Here is an 18,522-nt window from a genome sequence, read left to right as displayed (position 1 = left end):
CTACTCTCAGTAGGCTATGTCTGCACGTGTAACCGGTGTGAATCGGTGAAACTCATTCCTCAAGTATGTAACGGGCCAACCGCGTTAACAAATAGCTAGCTTTTCTTTGCGTAGCTGGTAGTGGTCGCTCGGCAAGTCAGAGGTCGTGCGTTCGAGCCCAGCGAGTGGCAAACGACGCCTTGTAGTGACGGAGCGTGGCCACGTCCGTTACATACCGTCACACACGCGTGTGTGTTGTGTGCAACACGTGACAACTTGTTTCTCTCAAACAAACAAAAAAACTACAGGCATGCTGGCTCAACAGATCAATCAATTTATTTTCATTCGTTTTTATAACGGTAACAACCCAAGGAGCAGATATTGATATCTTATTGTCTGGAAGTGTCTTTTAACTAGTAATTGCTCTCCAAGTACAAGTTTGGATAGATAAAGTCCTACAGGTGAGACTCACACAACTAAACACCTACAGGTGTTGCTCTCTCAGAGTTAGACATCTATGAAGATACTTACAGCTAAACTTATCTTTCTTGGTCTTGATTATAACAAATCTTTGCAAAAGTGTTATTTTGCTTGTCTATACAAGCAAATAGTGTGCCTAGCCCTGTACTGCAAATATTCAACACTTTCAACTTAATTTTCAGTTTCAAACTTTTCAGTTTCAAACTTTTCAGTGTTAAACTTTTCAGTTTCAAACTATTCAGTTTCAAACTTCCTTATGAATTGTAAATGGTACACTGACTGCCCAGTAAGAGGTAGCAAAGCTACAAGACACATGTGTCTCCCTCTCCCCCTCTCTCTCCCTCTCCCTCTCCCTCTCCCTCTCCCTCTCCCTCTCCCTCTCCCTCTCCCTCCCCCTCCCCCTCCCCCTCCCTCTCCCTCTCCCCCTCCCTCCCCCTCTCCCTCTCCCCCCCCCCCCCCTCTCCCTCTCCCTCTCCCTCTCCCTCTCCCTCTCCCTCTCCCTCTCCCTCTCCCTCCCCCTCCCCCTCCCTCTCCCCCTCCCTCCCCCTCTCCCTCTCCCCCTCCCCCCCCCTCTCCCTCCCTCCCTCCCTCCCCTTCCCCCTCCCTCCCCCTCTCCCCCTCCCTCCCCCTCCCCCTCTCCCTCCCTCTCCCCCTCCCTCTCCCTCCCCCTCTCCCTCTCCCTCTCCCTCTCCCTCTCCCTCTCCCTCCCTCCCTCCCCCTCTCCCTCCCTCCCCCTCCCTCCCTCCCTCTCCCCTCTCCCCCTCCCCCTCTCCCTCCCCCTCTCCCCCTCTCCCTCCCTCCCCCTCTCCCTCCCTCTCCCTCCCTCCCTCCCTCCCCCTCTCCCTCTCCCCCTCCCCCTCCCACTCCCTCCCCCTCCCCCTCTCCCTCCCTCTCCCTCCCCCTCCCCCTCTCCCCCTCCCTCTCCTTCCCCCTCTCCCTCTCCCTCCCTCCCCCTCTCCCTCCCTCCCCCTCTCCCTCCCTCTCCCTCCCTCCCTCTCCCTCCCTCCCCCTCTCCCTCCCCCTCTCCCTCTCCTTTCCTTGTGCCCGACCATGTTTCCACACAGCTGCTAGTAAACGTTTTGGTGATGCAATCTTTTTCCTGACAATAAGTTGAGGATGCGAGTCGGACATGCAGTTCAGCGTTCAGGTAGTGGATGCCATCAAACCAACTATTTTAACTGTTATTTACCTACATTATGGAGGGATGGATCTTGTATATCAAATGTCATTTGTGTTATTCACTCAAATTTAAGCTAATAGAATTATTGAACCCCATCCCCAAAGTGAAATAAAACACTAAAAATGTATTGAAAACGATCAACATTTATTTTGTGTTCAGATGCCCTGTGTGGACAACGTCACGAAACCTTGTGAAAAAAATCAGATTAAATGAACTCGATTTTTCAGTTTGAAACTGTACACTTTAATCAGGTAGAAGAGAACAGCTACAACCATAGATATGTGTATATATTAATATCTCTATGGTTACAGCAGTTCAAATCCAGGTAACATAAACAGGAAGAAACATCAGACCAAATCAAACAGGAAGTACCGTAATTTTCGGACTATAAGCCGCGCCTTTTGTCGCATTTTTCAACCCTGCGGTTTATATAACGGTGCGGCTAATCTATGGATTTTTACAGCTAACGGCTAACGGCTAATACATGGGAGCTTCCTCAAGCAGCCATCTCTTTCCCGACAATCCCCTCTGTGCACGAACACTTACACATGGTAAGTAAACATTAAAACATCTGCGGTTTATAATCCAGTGCGGCTTATATATGTACACATGATTCAATTTAGCTGCTGCGGCTTATATAACGGTGCGCCTTATAGTCCAACATTTACGGTACTTCAGCTTCACTGACTAGAGTCAGTCAACATCAACTTCATTAAAACGACTCCAAAAACTATTTTCAGTAATAAATGTATTATGGCTTTGGATAAGCCCATCATTCTTTAACACATAGAGGAGAGGAATACTAGGGACATCCTGTGTTACAACAGGTTTCACTCTCCCATAGTGCAGTGGCTGCACAAAGCTTGTCATACTTGCATGTGAGGAAGAAGCGGGCCTGTGACCCAGGTGGCAAAGCAATGCTAGACTTAAATTCGTACACATAATGATCACCTTCAAAGTTTCGTAAATAGAATTGTTTTACCCATTGCCATTGGCCCCCCTGCACGTTTGTATTACAACTGCCCTCTGATGGGTACAATCCAACCCATGACCTTGCAAAACATGTTTTATAATCAGTAAAGGATTTGTTAATGAAAAGGCGAGCACAGGCATAGCCACTCTCTGTGTACAGTTGCAGACTGGCATCATAACCTGCAATCTTAGTGGGGGGGTTCCAGTATGCATCATCCAGCATGGGGCTCTCCCTGATGATGTCACCATCCTTGGTCACGAGTCGGAGCTGCAGGCCACGGTTCAGGCTGTGTCTGGTGTCTCGGGATCCGTGGCCCTCCGTAAAGTTGTATGACTCTAAAACATCCCATCCGCAGAGCTCCAACTTGGCGCCCACGTTTAGCAGACTGGGAGGGATGTTGTCCCATTTCATGCGAGTGTAGCCACCTCTTGTAGTGCGAACCTCCAGCTTGATATCAGCACACTGCATTTTTTACCTGGAAGATAGATAATGCTTAATCGTACGTTGATATCTGTTCTAGACTTTGATAATGACTTGTTTCTGTGTTGTCTCTTTATATCTAACCATATTATAATGCAAGACTAGTTTGATATTCTGACGAAAATTAGGCACTATTTTAAAGCAAAGAGTGGTATGATCAATCATATAATATTTTCCAATTTCAGAATAGTTCTTCTAGTGTCCAATTGTTTATTTACATCAAAGCAGTCAATGGACAATTAAAACATATTATATTTAAACTTTAAACACAACCCAAAGTACAAAACTGAGGAGCACAGAATGAAAGATTTCCACATCTTAAAAGTAAAGTCTTACCTGTTTGTGGTAAACCAACGATGACTCTCAGCATCTTCTCACCTCCTTTTAAGCTCTGAACACATCTTAAACACGCCTACTTAACATGCCTACAACTACTTGCCAGGAAGATGCGTGTGTGAGTGAGTGCGTGTGTGTGTGTGTGTGTGTGGGAGTCTGCACATGCCCAGCAAGCTCATGGTTTCATGGAATGGGCAGGTTTTTAAACCCCTATCCTTGGTATCAGCGAGTCTTGACTTGTATTCTTCTATACTTGATTTCCACAGAAGTGCTGATTGCACTCCAAATTTCGTTGTATGCAAATACAAGAACAATGAAGGCTTTTCTATCTGTCTTTCTTCTAGTGTCACAACCCAAGGAGCAGATACTGATACATAGGAAGGATAGGGCACCAGTGTTTCTCTACAATGTTTAAGTTGTTCTTGTATATCATGTGATTTGTGAACAATATTGATTGATAGCTGAGAGGTGGTAGTCCTTTGTGATGGGCAGTCGGGTCTGTCGTTTGTGTTCTGTCTCCTGTCGTCTGTTGTCTGTCGTCTGTGGTTCAAAAACACAATGTTAGCGGGATACTTGTCTTCTCTTATGAAGGTACTTACTGCTAAACGTATCTTTCTTGGTCTTGATTACAACAAATCTTTGCAAATGTGTTATTTTGCTTACTTACCTGAGATTTGACAGTTTGATAAGCCCAACAAATATGCTGCGTGTTGGAAAGAGAGTTCAGTCAAGACACTCACATATTAGATTTGAGCATTTATTGATAACCATGACATGGAAATAGGTTTGACTTTGGCAGAGTGGATGATCTAAGGGAAGCACTCCCTGCCTCCTCAATGCAAGCTCACGGTTCCATGGAGTGGGCAGGTTTTTACTTGAAACCCCTATCCTTGGTATCAGCGAGTCTTGACTTGTATTCTTCTATACTTGATTTCCACAGAAGTGCTGATTGCACTCCAAATTTCGTTGTATGCAAATACAAGAACAATGAAGGCTTTTCTATCTGTCTTTCTTCTAGTGTCACAACCCAAGGAGCAGATACTGATACATAGGAAGGATAGGGCACCAGTGTTTCTCTACAATGTTTAAGTTGTTCTTGTATATCATGTGATTTGTGAACAATATTGATTGATAGCTGAGAGGTGGTAGTCCTTTGTGATGGGCAGTCGGGTCTGTCGTTTGTGTTCTGTCTCCTGTCGTCTGTTGTCTGTGGTTCAAAAACACAATGTTAGCGGGATACTTGTCTTCTCTTATGAAGGTACTTACTGCTAAACGTATCTTTCTTGGTCTTGATTACAACAAATCTTTGCAAATGTGTTATTTTGCTTACTTACCTGAGATTTGACAGTTTGATAAGCCCAACAAATATGCTGCGTGTTGGAAAGAGAGTTCAGTCAAGACACTCACATATTAGATTTGAGCATTTATTGATAACCATGACATGGAAATAGGTTTGACTTTGGCAGAGTGGATGATCTAAGGGAAGCACTCCCTGCCTCCTCAATGCAAGCTCACGGTTCCATGGAGTGGGCAGGTTTTTACTTGAAACCCCTATCCTTGGTATCAGCGAGTCTTGACTTGTATCCTTCTATACTTGATTTCCACAGAAGTGCTGATTGCACTCCAAATTTCATTGTATGCAAATACAAGGACAATGAAGGCTTCTCTATCTGTCTTTCTTCTAGTGTCACAACCCAAGGAGCAGATACTGTTACATACATTTACATTTATGCATTTTTAGCAGACGCTTTTATCCAAAGCGACTTCCAAGAGAGAGCTTTACAAAAACATAGGAAGGATAGGGCACCAGTGTTTCTCCTTGACCTTGGTGGAGTGGATGATCTAATGGAAGCGCTCCCTGCCTCCTCGATGCGACCCACATGACATATGAGGCAGGGAGCAATAGAGATAGAATCCCCCTGATGGATAGAACATACAGACAGCATGGGGGAGAAGGGGATGGCGGAGGGCGGCAGCGCCTCGAGCCAGTCGTAGCCAATCGTGATGCTTCCTGGTGCTTCGCAGCCAGTGTGTCCCAGGCATCCCAGGCTGGTCACCTTTTAGCTGCTCTGAGCTTTCCTTTTTGTCAGGAGGGGGCACATGAGCTGTATGTGATGTTCTACACGTGTGATGTTCTACACGTGTGATGTTTTACACGCATGATGTTCAACACGTGTGATGTTTTGCACACAGGCCATTTCCTCAGTGTGATGTCACTTCCTGCAGGTAGGGTGGAAGGAGCACAGCCTCTCCACCAGGGTCTCCTCCAGGCCTGACAGCAGGGGAGGGGGGGCCTCCAGCACCAGTCTGTGGAAGTCCTCTCTCTCCAGGAGTTCCTCCATGTTCTGCAGGAAGAACCCTTCACAGAACCTCCTGAGTTCTGTCCCCCCAAAGCCCTGCACACACACACACACACACACACACATGCACACACATACACACACACACACACACACACATGTACATTTTGATCACTTGAGGATCTTGAAAATACAGTCCTAGTAACAGACAACCCACCAGCTTGTATACAGCTGCAGTGCTGAGTTGACCCGCCAGCTTATATATATATACATACTGTATATACATACTGTATATATATACATATATATGCGGTGGTGAGTTAAGAGTTCTTGGCTGTGGTCCCCTACCTCAGCAGCCTCATACAGCCCAACACAGCGATCCAGGGTGACGCTCTGGGAGAGAAGCGCCTCACAGCACCTCAGCAGCGCCCCCAGCTGGAAGAGACAGGCCACTGGCAGCAACTGGATGGGAGGGGAGGAGGCATCATTAACACCAGCTTAACCATAGACAGGGCTGCAACAATTATTAAGAGTTGGCAACAATTTCATTATTGATTTGTTTTGTCGCGCGACTATTACTTAATAAGTCGCGGAGAGTATTATCCAAAGCCTTTACTTTTTCAATGGAATTTCAAAATGAGTGATAAAAAATCATTAATCTTAGAAAATTGCTTAATCCTCGTAAATCTAATTTTTTTCCAAATACTGTCAAAAAATCTCTAATATACACCAGGTTATTCCAATAAAGTCTGGCCTACTTCCACAAGCTTTCAATTTTCAATAACGCTTTTAACAAAACTCAAATACATTTCTCATCTCTGAAAATAGCATTAAATCCACGGTAATATTAACAACTTTTTCAATATTTTGTGCCTTTTGGTGCACACAGAGAATTTTTTGCATTGTGAATTTGCACTGTCAGTTCTTTTTTTGAATAAAGGGTTGGAAATTAATGCTTTTTTGTATTTTTTTATCCGATTCATCGATTAATCTAAAAAATAATCAATAGATTAATCGATTATTAAATGAATCGTTAGTTGCAGCCCTATTTCTAACCTCCATGGTGAGGTGTGTGTTATCACCTCCATGGCGTCTTCCTGTGTCAGGGTCAGTCCTTCTGTCCCTCCACAGTATAGAGACGACATCATTTTCTGGAACAAATCACTTCATTCAGAACATTCAAGTCAAAGAAAATGTTTAGTCTAAAACGATTCTGCCCCCTCCCTCTCCCTTCCCCCTGCTGACATCACCACATGGAGCGTACCTCGAACGTTCCATACGTGATGTCACTGACGTGGATGATCCTGTTGTCAGGGCAACCGCCAGACCCACTTGGACCCAACAGAGATCTGAAGCTGAGCAGGAACACAGAGAGATGATACACACACACACACACACACCCACACTCACACACACCCACACACACCCACACCCACACACACACCCACCCACACACCCACACACTCACCCACACCCACCCACCCACACACCCACACCCACACCCACACACACTCACACACACCCACACACTCACCCACACCCACCCACCCACACACCCACACACTCACCCACACCCATCCACCCACCCACCCACACACCCACACACTCACCCACACCCACCCACCCAGCCACCCACCCACCCACCCACCCACTCACACACTCACCCACACCCACACCCTCACACACTCACACACAGTCACACACACTCACACACACACACACACACACACTCACACTCACACACACACACACACACACCCACACACACACACAAAGGTAGGCTCACCTGGCAGAGGCTGACAGGAGCAGGACTCTGTGTCCGTGGAAGGGCCGTCCCTCCACCAGGAACGTCACGTCAGACATCTCCTCGCTGTTCAGAAACACAGCGTCTGAGAGCAGGGAGACAGCACTAAGTATTCATCTGTACTTGAACAATATTATGTCTTGTCATGTGCCCATTTTTTCATTTCCTGACTATCACACACAACAGACATGAGCTAGTCTACAAAGCTCCCATGGAGAGGTACCTAGCTGTATAGAGTACCTAGCTGTATAGAGTACCTAGCTGTATAGAGTACCTAGCTGTATAGAGTCCCTAGCTGTATAGAGTACCTAGCTGTGTAGAGTACCTAGCTGTATAGAGTATCTAGCTGTATAGAGTACCTAGCTGTATAGAGTACCTAGCTGTGTAGAGTACCTAGCTGTATAGAGTACCTAGCTGTAAAGAGTACCTAGCTGTATAGAGTACCTAGCTGTATAGAGTACCTAGCTGTATAGAGTACCTAGCTGTATAGAGTACCTAGCTGTATAGAGTCCCTAGCTGTATAGAGTACCTAGCTGTGTAGAGTACCTAGCTGTATAGAGTATCTAGCTGTATAGAGTACCTAGCTGTATAGAGTACCTAGCTGTATAGAGTACCTAGCTTGATGGAGGTACCTAGCTGTATAGAGTACCTAGCTGTATAGAGTACCTAGCTGTATAGAGTACCTAGCTTGATGGAGGTACCTAGCTGTATAGAGTACCTAGCTTGATGGAGGTACCTAGCTGTATAGAGTACCTAGCTGTATAGAGTACCTAGCTGTATAGAGTACCTAGCTGTATAGAGTATCTAGCTGTATAGAGTACCTAGCTGTATAGAGTACCTAGCTGTATAGAGTGCCTAGCTGTATGGAGGTACCTAGCTGTTAGAGTACCTAGCTGTATAGAGTACCTAGCTGTATAGAGTACCTAGCTTGATGGAGGTACCTAGCTGTATAGAGTACCTAGCTGTATAGAGTACCTAGCTTGATGGAGGTACCTAGCTGTATAGAGTACCTAGCTGTAAAGAGTACCTAGCTGTATAGAGTACCTAGCTGTATAGAGTATCTAGCTGTATAGAGTACCTAGCTGTATAGAGTACCTAGCTGTATGGAGGTACCTAGCTGTATAGAGTACCTAGCTGTATAGAGTACCTAGCTGTATAGAGTACCTAGCTGTATAGAGTACCTAGCTTGATGGAGGTACCTAGCTGTATAGAGTACCTAGCTGTATAGAGTACCTAGCTTGATGGAGGTACCTAGCTGTATAGAGTACCTAGCTGTATAGAGTACCTAGCTGTATAGAGTACCTAGCTGTATAGAGTACCTAGCTTGATGGAGGTACCTAGCTGGATGGAGAGAGAGGGGTCCAGAGGAGGAACAGCAGGAATGGGAGCAGGACTGTAGCAGTGAGAGAAGATGGAGACCAGCCTCCTGGTCACCTCAGAGTCCTGGAGAAACAACGAGTCAGTCGGAGCTCAGTGTGATTACGTTAACAGGAGCACTAACATGTGTATACTAAACACAGAGTGACTGGAAGATAAACAAGATAAATAAAGAAGATCAAAATATGTTTCTCCGTAAATGATGTAGTAGCATTTTAATATGGAGCAGTGTTAACATGTTGTGTTAATCATGGATTAGCATCATCAAGCACCTTGCTGGAGGCGAACATGCTGAACAGCAGGGGTAGGCCGGACGAGACCAGGGCCTCGCAGTACTCCTCCGGCCTGAGGGAGGGGAAGTCTGAGAGGAGGGCGAGGACAGCGTCGTCCCTGGAGAGCTGCCAGGCACTCTGGAGAGACAGCAGCCAGGCGTGGAACTGCCACGGCACGCCTGGGGGTCAGAGGTCAGAGGTGATGTTTATGTTGCTAATGGGCCATACGCTGTGGATGTTACTGTTCAATTGTTGAGATATTATTGTTGCACTGTGCCTGGTAGCTGAGATGCGGTTACTTTACACTGTGCCTGGTAGCTGAGATGCGGTTACTTTACACTGTGCCTGGTAGCTGAGATGTGGTTACTTTACACTGTGCCTGGTAGCTGAGATGTGGTTACTTTACACTGTGTCTGGTAGCTGAGATGTGGTTACTTTACACTGTGTCTGGTAGCTGAGATGTGGTTACTTTACACTGTGTCTGGTAGCTGAGATGTGGTTACTTTACACTGTGCCTGGTAGCTGAGATGTGGTTACTTTACACTGTGTCTGGTAGCTGAGATGTGGTTACTTTACACTGTGTCTGGTAGCTGAGATGTGGTTACTTTACACTGTGTCTGGTAGCTGAGATGTGGTTACTTTACACTGTGCCTGGTAGCTGAGATGTGGTTACTTTACACTGTGTCTGGTAGCTGAGATGTTACTTTACACTGTGTCTGGTAGTTGAGATGTGGTTACTTTACACTGTGTCTGGTGGCTGAGATGTTACTTTACACTGTGTCTGGTAGTTGAGATGTGTTTACAGTGTAAACACATCTCAGCTACCAGGCACTACCTGATGTTAGTTTCCTCCAGGATCACAATGACTCTTATTGAGAGACTTGTTGCTCTTGTAGGTTAGTTATAACGAAGTTAACTCTTGAACTCTTGTACTCGCTGTGAAATATTTTACTGTTGATTGTTTTCTACAGGTACAGTCTTGCACTTTTTGGGGTTCATGTTGTTTTAATTTGTAACTTGTATAACTGCATGCTCTTAACATCTTATGAGATGTTACTTTACACTGTGTCTGGTAAATACAGACATTTCCTTGACCCAGGCCTCCAAAATACTGTAGAACTCTGAATTTATGATCTTTGGTCTTCTTCTACCTAGATGCACTGTTTGTATGTTGCTTTTGATGGAAAGCTCTGCTAAATGACTAAAACGTAATGTAATGTAACAACAGGTGCTAAATGAGGCATTTGGACCAGATGAGAAGGTAAACATGAGAGTAGCTGTACCATACCTAGAGCCCTCAGTTCCATGGTGATGTCCAGGTAGCCGTGCTCAGCGCTGCAGTAGGCTGCCTGCTGGAGAGCCCTCATCCTGGGCTTGGACAGTCGGGGAAGGGGGCTGGAGCTGAGGGGACTGGGGGTGGACGATGTGGGGCTGGTGGTGGAGGATCTGGGGCTGGGGGTGGAGCTGAGGGGGCTGGGGGTGGAGGATCTGGGGCTGGGGGTGGAGCTGAGGGGGCTGGGGGTGGAGGTGAGGGGGCTGGTGGTGGAGCTGAGGGGGCTCGGGGATGTGGGGGATGTGGGGCTGGGGGTGGAGCTGAGGGGGCTGGGGGATGTGGGGGATGTGGGGCTGGGGGTGGAGGTGAGGGGGCTGGGGGTGGAGGTGAGGAGGCTGGTGGTGGGGGATGTGGGTCTGGGGGTGGAGCTCAGGGGGCTGGGGGTGGAGCTGAGGGGGCTGGGGGTAGAGGATCTGGGGCTGGAGCGGGGAGCGCTGAGGCCAGAGAGGAGGCCAGAGGCTTGGCCTCCTGGGGGGAGGGCCCCCTCCTCCACCCCCTCAGCCAGCATCTCCTCCAGGGACAGGATGTCTGAGTGTGGTCCCAGCTGCCTCTGCTGGCCCAGCAGCCTGATCAACACGTCCCTGCACAGGGAGCACACACACACACGCGCATGAATACACACACGTAAATATACACAAACACATACATACATATATACACATCCTCACAAACCTGTGTCCATGAGCAGTGGCACAGCTGAAGCAGTTGAGGTCCTCGTCCAGCGATGACCCCGTGACCCCGGCCTCCTGCTCCCTGACCAGGGGGTCAGCCCCAAACACCAGCAGCAGGCTCACCATCTCATAGTGACCTGCACACACACACGGGGTGTTAGTGTGTGTGTTAGTGTGTGTGTTAGTGTGTGTGTTAGTGTGTGTGTTAGTGTGTGTTCTCACCAGCGGCGGAGGCCAGCTGTAGTGGAGTCTCTGTGGAGCAGTGCTGCCCGTCTGTCATGGCAGCTCCCTCTACCTCTGCTCCCGCCTCCAGCAGCAACTACACCCACAATCACATGACCACACCCAGGGTCACATGACCACACCCAGAATCACATGACCACACCCAGGATCACATGACCACCCAGGATCACATGACCACACAGGACGGTCACATGACCAGCCCACCAGCAAAGCCACCAACAACATAGCAGCACTGAGACTGAACATGTCATGCTACTGATAGATCTAACAAGGAGTGAGGTCTAACCTGACAGGATGTTAACAGGAAGTGAGGTCTAACCTGACAGGATGATAACAGGAAGTGAGGTCTAACCTGACAGGATGTTAACAGGAAGTGAGGTCTCACCTGAGCCACCGAGAGGTGTCCGTGCAGCACAGCGAAGCTGAGGGCCGTCCAGCCCCGGGTGTCTGGATGGAGGGAGGGCTGTCTGGGAGAGCATCCTGGTACCTGACACAGACCAGCCACACACCAGGGACGGGAGGACCAAGAACATGTCAAATGGAAAGGAGCTGTTCAGATGTGTGTGTGTGTGGTCTCACCTGCAGGTCCAGATGTGTGTGTGATCTCACCTGCAGGTCCAGATGTGTGTGTGTGTGTGGTCTCACCTGCAGGTCCAGGTGTGTGTTTGTGTGGTCTCACCTGCAGGTCCAGGTGTGTGTGTTTGTGTGGTCTCACCTGCAGGTCCAGGTGTGTGTTTGTGTGGTCTCACCTGCAGGTTTAGCTGGGCCCCAGCCTCTAGCAGGATCTGGACCAGAGCCTCGTCTCCAGAAGCACAGGCAAACATCAGAGGACTCAGACCCTGGACGGCAGGAGACAGTTGGGGTTGGTTGCTGGTTGGACCATGAAACGATCCTCCCCCTCCTCCCCCTCTCTCCCACCTCCTCCTACCTGCAGGTCCAGGGTGTTGACCCCCTCCTCCCCCAGCAGCAGCAAGGCTGGGGTCACCAGGTCGGGCCTCCCGCTGGCCAGCATCCTGAAGCCCTGCTCTTGCTGTAGGCCGGCCCAGAGGACCTCCACAGGCACCGCTCTGCAGCCGGGGAGGCACTCTGGCCTGGAGGAGGGAGGGACATGGAGGAATATGGGTTGTTTCTCTGTTTTCTGTTAACTTTCTGTCAACGTAACATTTTGTAAACTGTGTTTTTTGTTCAAAGAGTTTTGCAAGTTTTAACCAAAGTGTTCTGGTAACTGCACATTTGTAAACTACACATTTTTTTTATATGACCTGTTGTAAACTGGACAGCATGTTAGTTTGACCAGTTGTAAAGTTGACCGTCTCACCACAGCTGTCGGGGCTTGCAGTCCAGCCCTGGGACAAGCTGGCGAGACGTCTGCATGACATCATCACTGTCCACCAATAGGCTCCTTCGATACTCAGCATGCGCCACGGCAATTCGGATCCACTCCACGAGAGGGGGGAGGAACAGGAAGTGCCTGTTGAGAGGAGAGGAACAGGAAGGTGTGGAACAGGAAGTGGAATAAAATGAAGTGGAGGAGAAGGAGGTGGAGGAGCAGAGGAGGGATTGGATTTGAGACAAATGGATTCCTAAAGCCAGTGGGTATAATTGATGTCAGGTAACGTGACAGAAAGTAAGCTTGAATAGCACATACACACACACACATACACATACACATACACACACACACCTCTCTCTGTGCAGGGCCATGGTGGGGGGGTTCTCCAGGGACTCTTCCTGGGACGACAGGAAGTAGAAGAGAGTGTGCAGGGCGTCCGAGGCCCAGGATACTGGCTGCTGATTGGCTGGTCGAGCAGGGCTGAGGGTGGGGCCAACTGTTCGGAAGCGATGCATGTGGCGCATGGCCCGAGACACCAGGTCACCTGACAGGAAGCAGGAAGTAGTCATATTATATTTAATACAACACAGCACATTTATACATATATACAGCAGACCAAAGCTCTGTGTCAATCTTCCCCTCTTGTTCAGGGGTGACCATAACCAAGTCTGAGAATCCACACTAACACAAACCAGGTTAGAATGTTCTGGACTTTATTCAAGTGTTTTAAATGGATCAACAGATGAGGTGAAACACACAATGAGGACACTCATAAAAAAGGTGTGAGTGTGTGTGTGTGTGTGTGTGTAGGAGAGAGCGGGGGTGGTGACAGAGGGAGGTGAATGTGAGGCCTTGTTTTCCTGGAACAACCAAGAGACTGTTACCTAGTGTCAGTGTACTCACTCACACTCACTCACACACACACACACACACACACACACACACACACACACACACACACACACACACACACACATAGAGCCCACCCCGACACCCACACCCACCCAGACTCACTGAGCTCTGAGATGGTTCCTACACAGGTGGAAAGCAGGGCATGTTCCAGGCTGCTAAGCTCCATCTGCAGGTACACGTCCTCCCTGCTCCCCCCTGGAGCCTGGGCACCCTGCAGGGAGCAGATCACCTGGCCTGGAGCCGACAACTCACCTGGAGGATGGGGGTGAGGGAAGGGGTGAGAGAGGGAGAGGGAGTGCATCAGAAAGAGAGATACCCTCCTGTAGGGTTACACTCCAACCCTGCTCCTGGACAGATACCTTCCTGTAGGGTTACACTCCAACCCTGCTCCTGGAGAGATACCCTCCTGTAGGGTTACACTCCAACCCTGCTCCTGGAGAGATACCCTCCTGTAGGGTTACACTCCAACCCTGCTCCTGGACAGATACCTTCCTGTAGGGTTACACTCCAACCCTGCTCCTGGAGAGATACCCTCCTGTAGGGTTACACTTCAACCCTGCTCCTGGAGAGATACCCTCCTGTAGGGTTACACTCCAACCCTGCTCCTGGAGAGATACCCTCCTGTAGGGTTACACTCCAACCCTGCTCCTGGAGAGATACCTTCCTGTAGGGTTACACTCCAACCCTGCTCCTGGAGAGATACCCTCATGTAGGGTTACACTCCAACCCTGCTCCTGGAAAGATACCCTCCTGTAGGGTTACATTCCATGCCTTTCCCAGCACACCTGATTATAATAGTTTGCTAGTTGCTGTGTTGAGTCAACCTCCATGCTCAGAAAAGTTTGAATCAGCCACTGTTTCCCTACATGAGGTCTGAGCTACCCAGCCCCTCATATGTGAAGAACATCATCCACCCCCCCTTCTATAAAGAACACAGGACCCAACCTACACACACACACACACACACACACACATGGAAACGCTACAAAAACACACACGGTCAGTGTGTCATGATGAGAGGGGTGTTTAGCTGACTGTCTCCTGAACAATAGAAACAGCTTTCTCTCCTCTCTACTGTGGCTGGGTCAGGGAGGAAGGGGGAGGGGGGAGGGATAAGGGGGAGAAAGGGGTGGGTGGGAGAGGGGAGAGGGTTGACTGTGATTCCAAATTCAATAGGTCGTTCAACTCCTAACATTGTAATAACAAAGTATGCACAGAGGGCTGCTTTGTGTGTGTGTGTGAATGAGTGTGTGTGTGTGTATGAGTGTGTGTGTGTGTGTGTGTGTGTGTGTGTGTGAGTATGTGCATGTTTCTAGGGGTAATTTAGGTCAGACTCCATCACCCTGGTGTTGATGCTGACATAGAACCAACCCCCTTCCCCAGCTTGTTCATAGTGAGTTAAGATTGTTCTCCACACAGGCCTGTTCACACACCTACTGAACAGGCCTGTGTGTGTGAGGGCATACAGAACAGGGCTCTGTTCATGTGGACCATTCATTCACAACAAGAGGCCAGTCTTCAGTGTGGACAAAGCACAACCTCATGTGTTCTGATCCCTACCTGTGGTGTGTGTGTGTGTGTGCTCTCCTACTGTGTACACTCCATATCCATGCTCCCGTAATCATCTGTGATTAAGTCATTTCCTTTCACTCTCCACTCGTGTGTGTGTTTAGTGTGTGATGTGTCTGTAGTGTGTGTGTTTAGTGTGTGTGTAGTGTGTGTGTGTAGTGTGTGTGTGATGTGTGTGATGTGTGGAGCTCTCCTCTGCAGAAACTCAGGATCTGTTGGGTTAGAACATCCCCCTCATATATTATTTATTTATAATTGGTCTCCATATGCAACTGGTGTTATCGTTTTATATCTTTTTCTGATTATTTCTTGTATTAACTTTGTACATTTCTATGTATACTTCTGTACACTTTGCTGCTGCAATGCCCAAATGTCCCCATTGTGGGACAAGTAAAGGATTATTTTATGTTATGTTATATGTCCATGGGTGATCAGGAATGTCTTTATTCTCAGTCATGTCGACATTGTGACTCTCATCACTAAAGAGAGAACAGAGAAGCCTAAAAAAGAATAGAGTACAATAGAGTGCAGTAGAGTCCAAACAAGTACTCATCAATGATGCAAACTTTTTGGGGAAAATCTTCTTCTTGTTGCTTTCTGCCTTGCTCTATGGTAGCTTTGTATGACTAACTTACATTTGTTGTGCATCCAGGAAATGAAAAAAGGTGCGCAAGGACAATAAATCGTATTGATCATGCCACCAAATACAGATTCAAACTAAAGTAACGAGTTAAAATGTAAGAAGTAGAAAGTACCGATATATGTATAAAAAAGTACTGCTAGCAGAAACATCTACTTAAGTACAGTAACAAAGTATTTGTACTTTGTTGCTTACCATCCTTGCTAACACACACACAGACAGACCGACCAAAACACAGACAGACGACCAATACACGCACACGCACACCCTGGCTCCTGTCTTCCCAAGGTGTGTTTAGTCATCAGTGGTCTGACACCAGCAGGATTAGGCTGTCATCACTGATGACTCATCACTGCCTTCCCGCCCAAACTGAGAGGCCGAACAGAACACATTCTGCTCCAGTTCAGACTCACGTCTTTAACAAACAAAAGATACAGCCCCACTGTGGTGCCTGATAAACCGTTACAATACAGGCCCACTGTGGTGCCTGATAAACCGTTACAACCATTCCTGCCTAACTGAGGCGAGTTAACACCAGCAACGTGTGTGATTAACAAACAGGAGTCAGAACACAGTTTTAACATGAGGGATGGTGATACAGGGATCCAACTCGACACAGGTTTAGATTTGACATGTTCTTCATTAAATGTTTCATTCTGCTAAACGAAGACTATACATTGTTACATTGAAACTACCGGTATGTAGGTTAAACTCACATAGTTCGCATTAAAACTCACCGCTGGCGTTTTTACCGCAAATGAGGTGTTCGTAGTTCTGCAGGACCCCCCAAAGCTCCGTGTCATTGCTCACGAGCCCTTCCAGGACCTCGGCGGTCACTGTGACCTGGGTTTCCCCGCGGCCCCTCTCGTGCGCCATCACCATGCGCACCCGCGCGCCCACCTCCTCTGCCAGGCTCTCTATGCACGCGGTCATGCATATTGCGGCGTACTCGTGGATACGGACGGACACACGGGTGTCCACCATCCACCGGAAAAAACGTCCTACGGAGAGAGTCAGCCCGCAGCGTTCGGATTTGCCCCGTTTACGGCGCGTGTCACCGGATCTCATGCAGTGCAATGAGATGGCCCTCACCGTCCCCGCCACGCACCTTTCCGCGAGCCCCCAGCTCAACACCAGCCTCGCAGCACTCTGGACCTCAAAACGTGTGCATCGCCGATGCAGCTCGCCGAGTCTCTGTGTCTCACGTGAGATCCGAACAAGAGCTCTCCGCAAAAGCACAGACAGACGGTGGATAGCGTCTGCAGAGAACGCGGAGTCTTCGATGCCGTTTTTACGCATGACGTCACCCACCTCCTGATCGGTCCAGGGGTATTCTTCCAGCTCCGGTAACCGGGGGCATTTAGAGAGAATGTCCTCCGTGTCCTCCGGTCCAGCGCTGTCCGTGTCCCAACTCCCGGTCCCGCTGTTCCCGGTCCTGCTGTTCAGAGAGCCGGCGTGGTGCCACCATGTCCCCGGCGGCGGGGAGCTAGCGTGCCCCTGGGAGTGTCGGGATCTGGAAGAGGAGATGCTCAGAGACTTACCGGAGTCCGAGGCTCCGTACCCCGAGTCCAGACTGACGTCCTCCAGGATCTTCATCGGGAGACAACTCGTCTCCGGTAGGGTTTGACTGGTGGGTATCAACACGGTTTATGCTATGCCGGTCACTTTACGCACGTGAGACATAAATAAAAGCAAGCCCGCGTTTCTGTTTCACCACATGGGCCAGATGCACAAGACACGCACTAGACAGATTCCGTGCTGCCCCTAGCAGTCTGACGGATAGCTGAGGTGGAATCGAACAGGTCTGTGTGTGGATTCGCTAGTTGTTTCTGACAGATGACTGAGTCCTCTCACGCACGGTGTTGAAAACTATGGCCAACTTTAAAAAGGGAGGGCAGACCTTACGAGGACCAATCATCTGTTGATGCTCCGTAACCAATCAAACACCGGTCACCGCTTATACACGCACACAACAAACTCAAAACATGAAGTTTAGAATCAATATTAAACGATGCTGTTTATAGACGGGTTTTATTAATAAGCATTATAGCAGTCATCCATGTTTTAAAAACACTCTTCCACCTCCCCAGGACATTACAACGTCTATCAAGAAGAAAACCTGTAAAGTCCGAAGATAATGTCACCTTTATTATTAAGTCCACGTTGTCTTTTTACTGGTCAGATAAATACTTTTTTTTTTTATGAATTCACCTATACTTTAAAAATATATTTATTACATATAAGTAGGTACCAGGGGCGATTCTAGGATCAGACCTTTAGGGGGGCTCAGCCCCCAATGAGAATGCGACATGAAGTGCCTTGCAAAAAGGTTAAACCCCCTTGGTAATAAATCACTCATTTAACTGGATATCAAATAATACATTTATTTATTATTATGCAAAATATTGAATGAATGAAAAAACTGAAATCTGCACCATGAAATTAACTACCTACTTCTTCTCCTTTGGTTTTACTGGCAGACTACCAACGTTACAGCTGCATGGCGACACTTGATATTAAACCTGTTTAAAACCCTTTGAACCTGTAATTGTTTGTCATCTGTCACTAACAGACACGTTTGCAAATTCTTACGTTTGAGGACTAAAACCTATTCAAGATAATAATAATTCATAATAATAA

General features: G+C 48.0%; 1 protein-coding gene and 1 long non-coding RNA gene across 2 annotated transcripts; both read right to left on the bottom strand.

Annotated features, from left to right (window-relative positions):
• Positions 1 to 1,762: 1,762 nt before the first annotated feature.
• On the bottom strand, positions 1,763 to 3,593 carry LOC124482269. Its single transcript, XR_006957727.1, has 2 exons — positions 3,429 to 3,593; positions 1,763 to 3,087 (listed from the first exon to the last, which is right to left on the bottom strand). It is a non-coding gene; the product is annotated as an uncharacterized LOC124482269 (long non-coding RNA).
• A 1,310-nt stretch (positions 3,594 to 4,903) lies between these two features.
• LOC124481864 (ankyrin repeat and BTB/POZ domain-containing protein 2-like) lies at positions 4,904 to 17,719 on the bottom strand. Its single transcript, XM_047042126.1, has 18 exons — positions 16,620 to 17,719; positions 13,776 to 13,925; positions 13,113 to 13,305; positions 12,747 to 12,899; positions 12,357 to 12,519; positions 12,178 to 12,267; positions 11,814 to 11,915; positions 11,408 to 11,504; positions 11,187 to 11,322; positions 10,962 to 11,095; positions 10,470 to 10,616; positions 9,182 to 9,360; positions 8,870 to 8,975; positions 7,515 to 7,617; positions 6,993 to 7,083; positions 6,811 to 6,879; positions 6,077 to 6,190; positions 4,904 to 5,824 (listed from the first exon to the last, which is right to left on the bottom strand). Exons 1-18 carry the CDS (start codon positions 17,476 to 17,478, stop codon positions 5,642 to 5,644), a joined length of 3,069 nt encoding a protein of 1,022 aa, XP_046898082.1. The 5' UTR covers positions 17,479 to 17,719; the 3' UTR covers positions 4,904 to 5,641.
• Between the last annotated feature and the right edge of the window lie 803 nt (positions 17,720 to 18,522).

The sequence above is a fragment of the Hypomesus transpacificus genome, chromosome 19 (assembly GCF_021917145.1).
Source record: "Hypomesus transpacificus isolate Combined female chromosome 19, fHypTra1, whole genome shotgun sequence".
NCBI lineage: Eukaryota > Metazoa > Chordata > Actinopteri > Osmeriformes > Osmeridae > Hypomesus > Hypomesus transpacificus.
This window is presented reverse-complemented; position numbering and strand designations above follow the sequence as displayed.

Bases quoted from the DNA above. Each gene is read 5' to 3' on its own strand.
- LOC124481864 (XM_047042126.1), bottom strand. From the start codon at position 17,478: ATGAAGATCCTGGAGGACGTCAGTCTGGACTCGGGGTACGGAGCCTCG. The intron at 11,323-11,407 runs GTGAGAACACAC...GTGTGTGTGCAG, and splicing joins ACAGCTGGCCTCCGCCGCTG to GTCACTATGAGATGGTGAGC. The intron at 10,617-10,961 runs TCTCTGGCCTCA...GATCCTCCACCA, and splicing joins AGGCCAAGCCTCTGGCCTCC to CCAGCCCCACATCGTCCACC.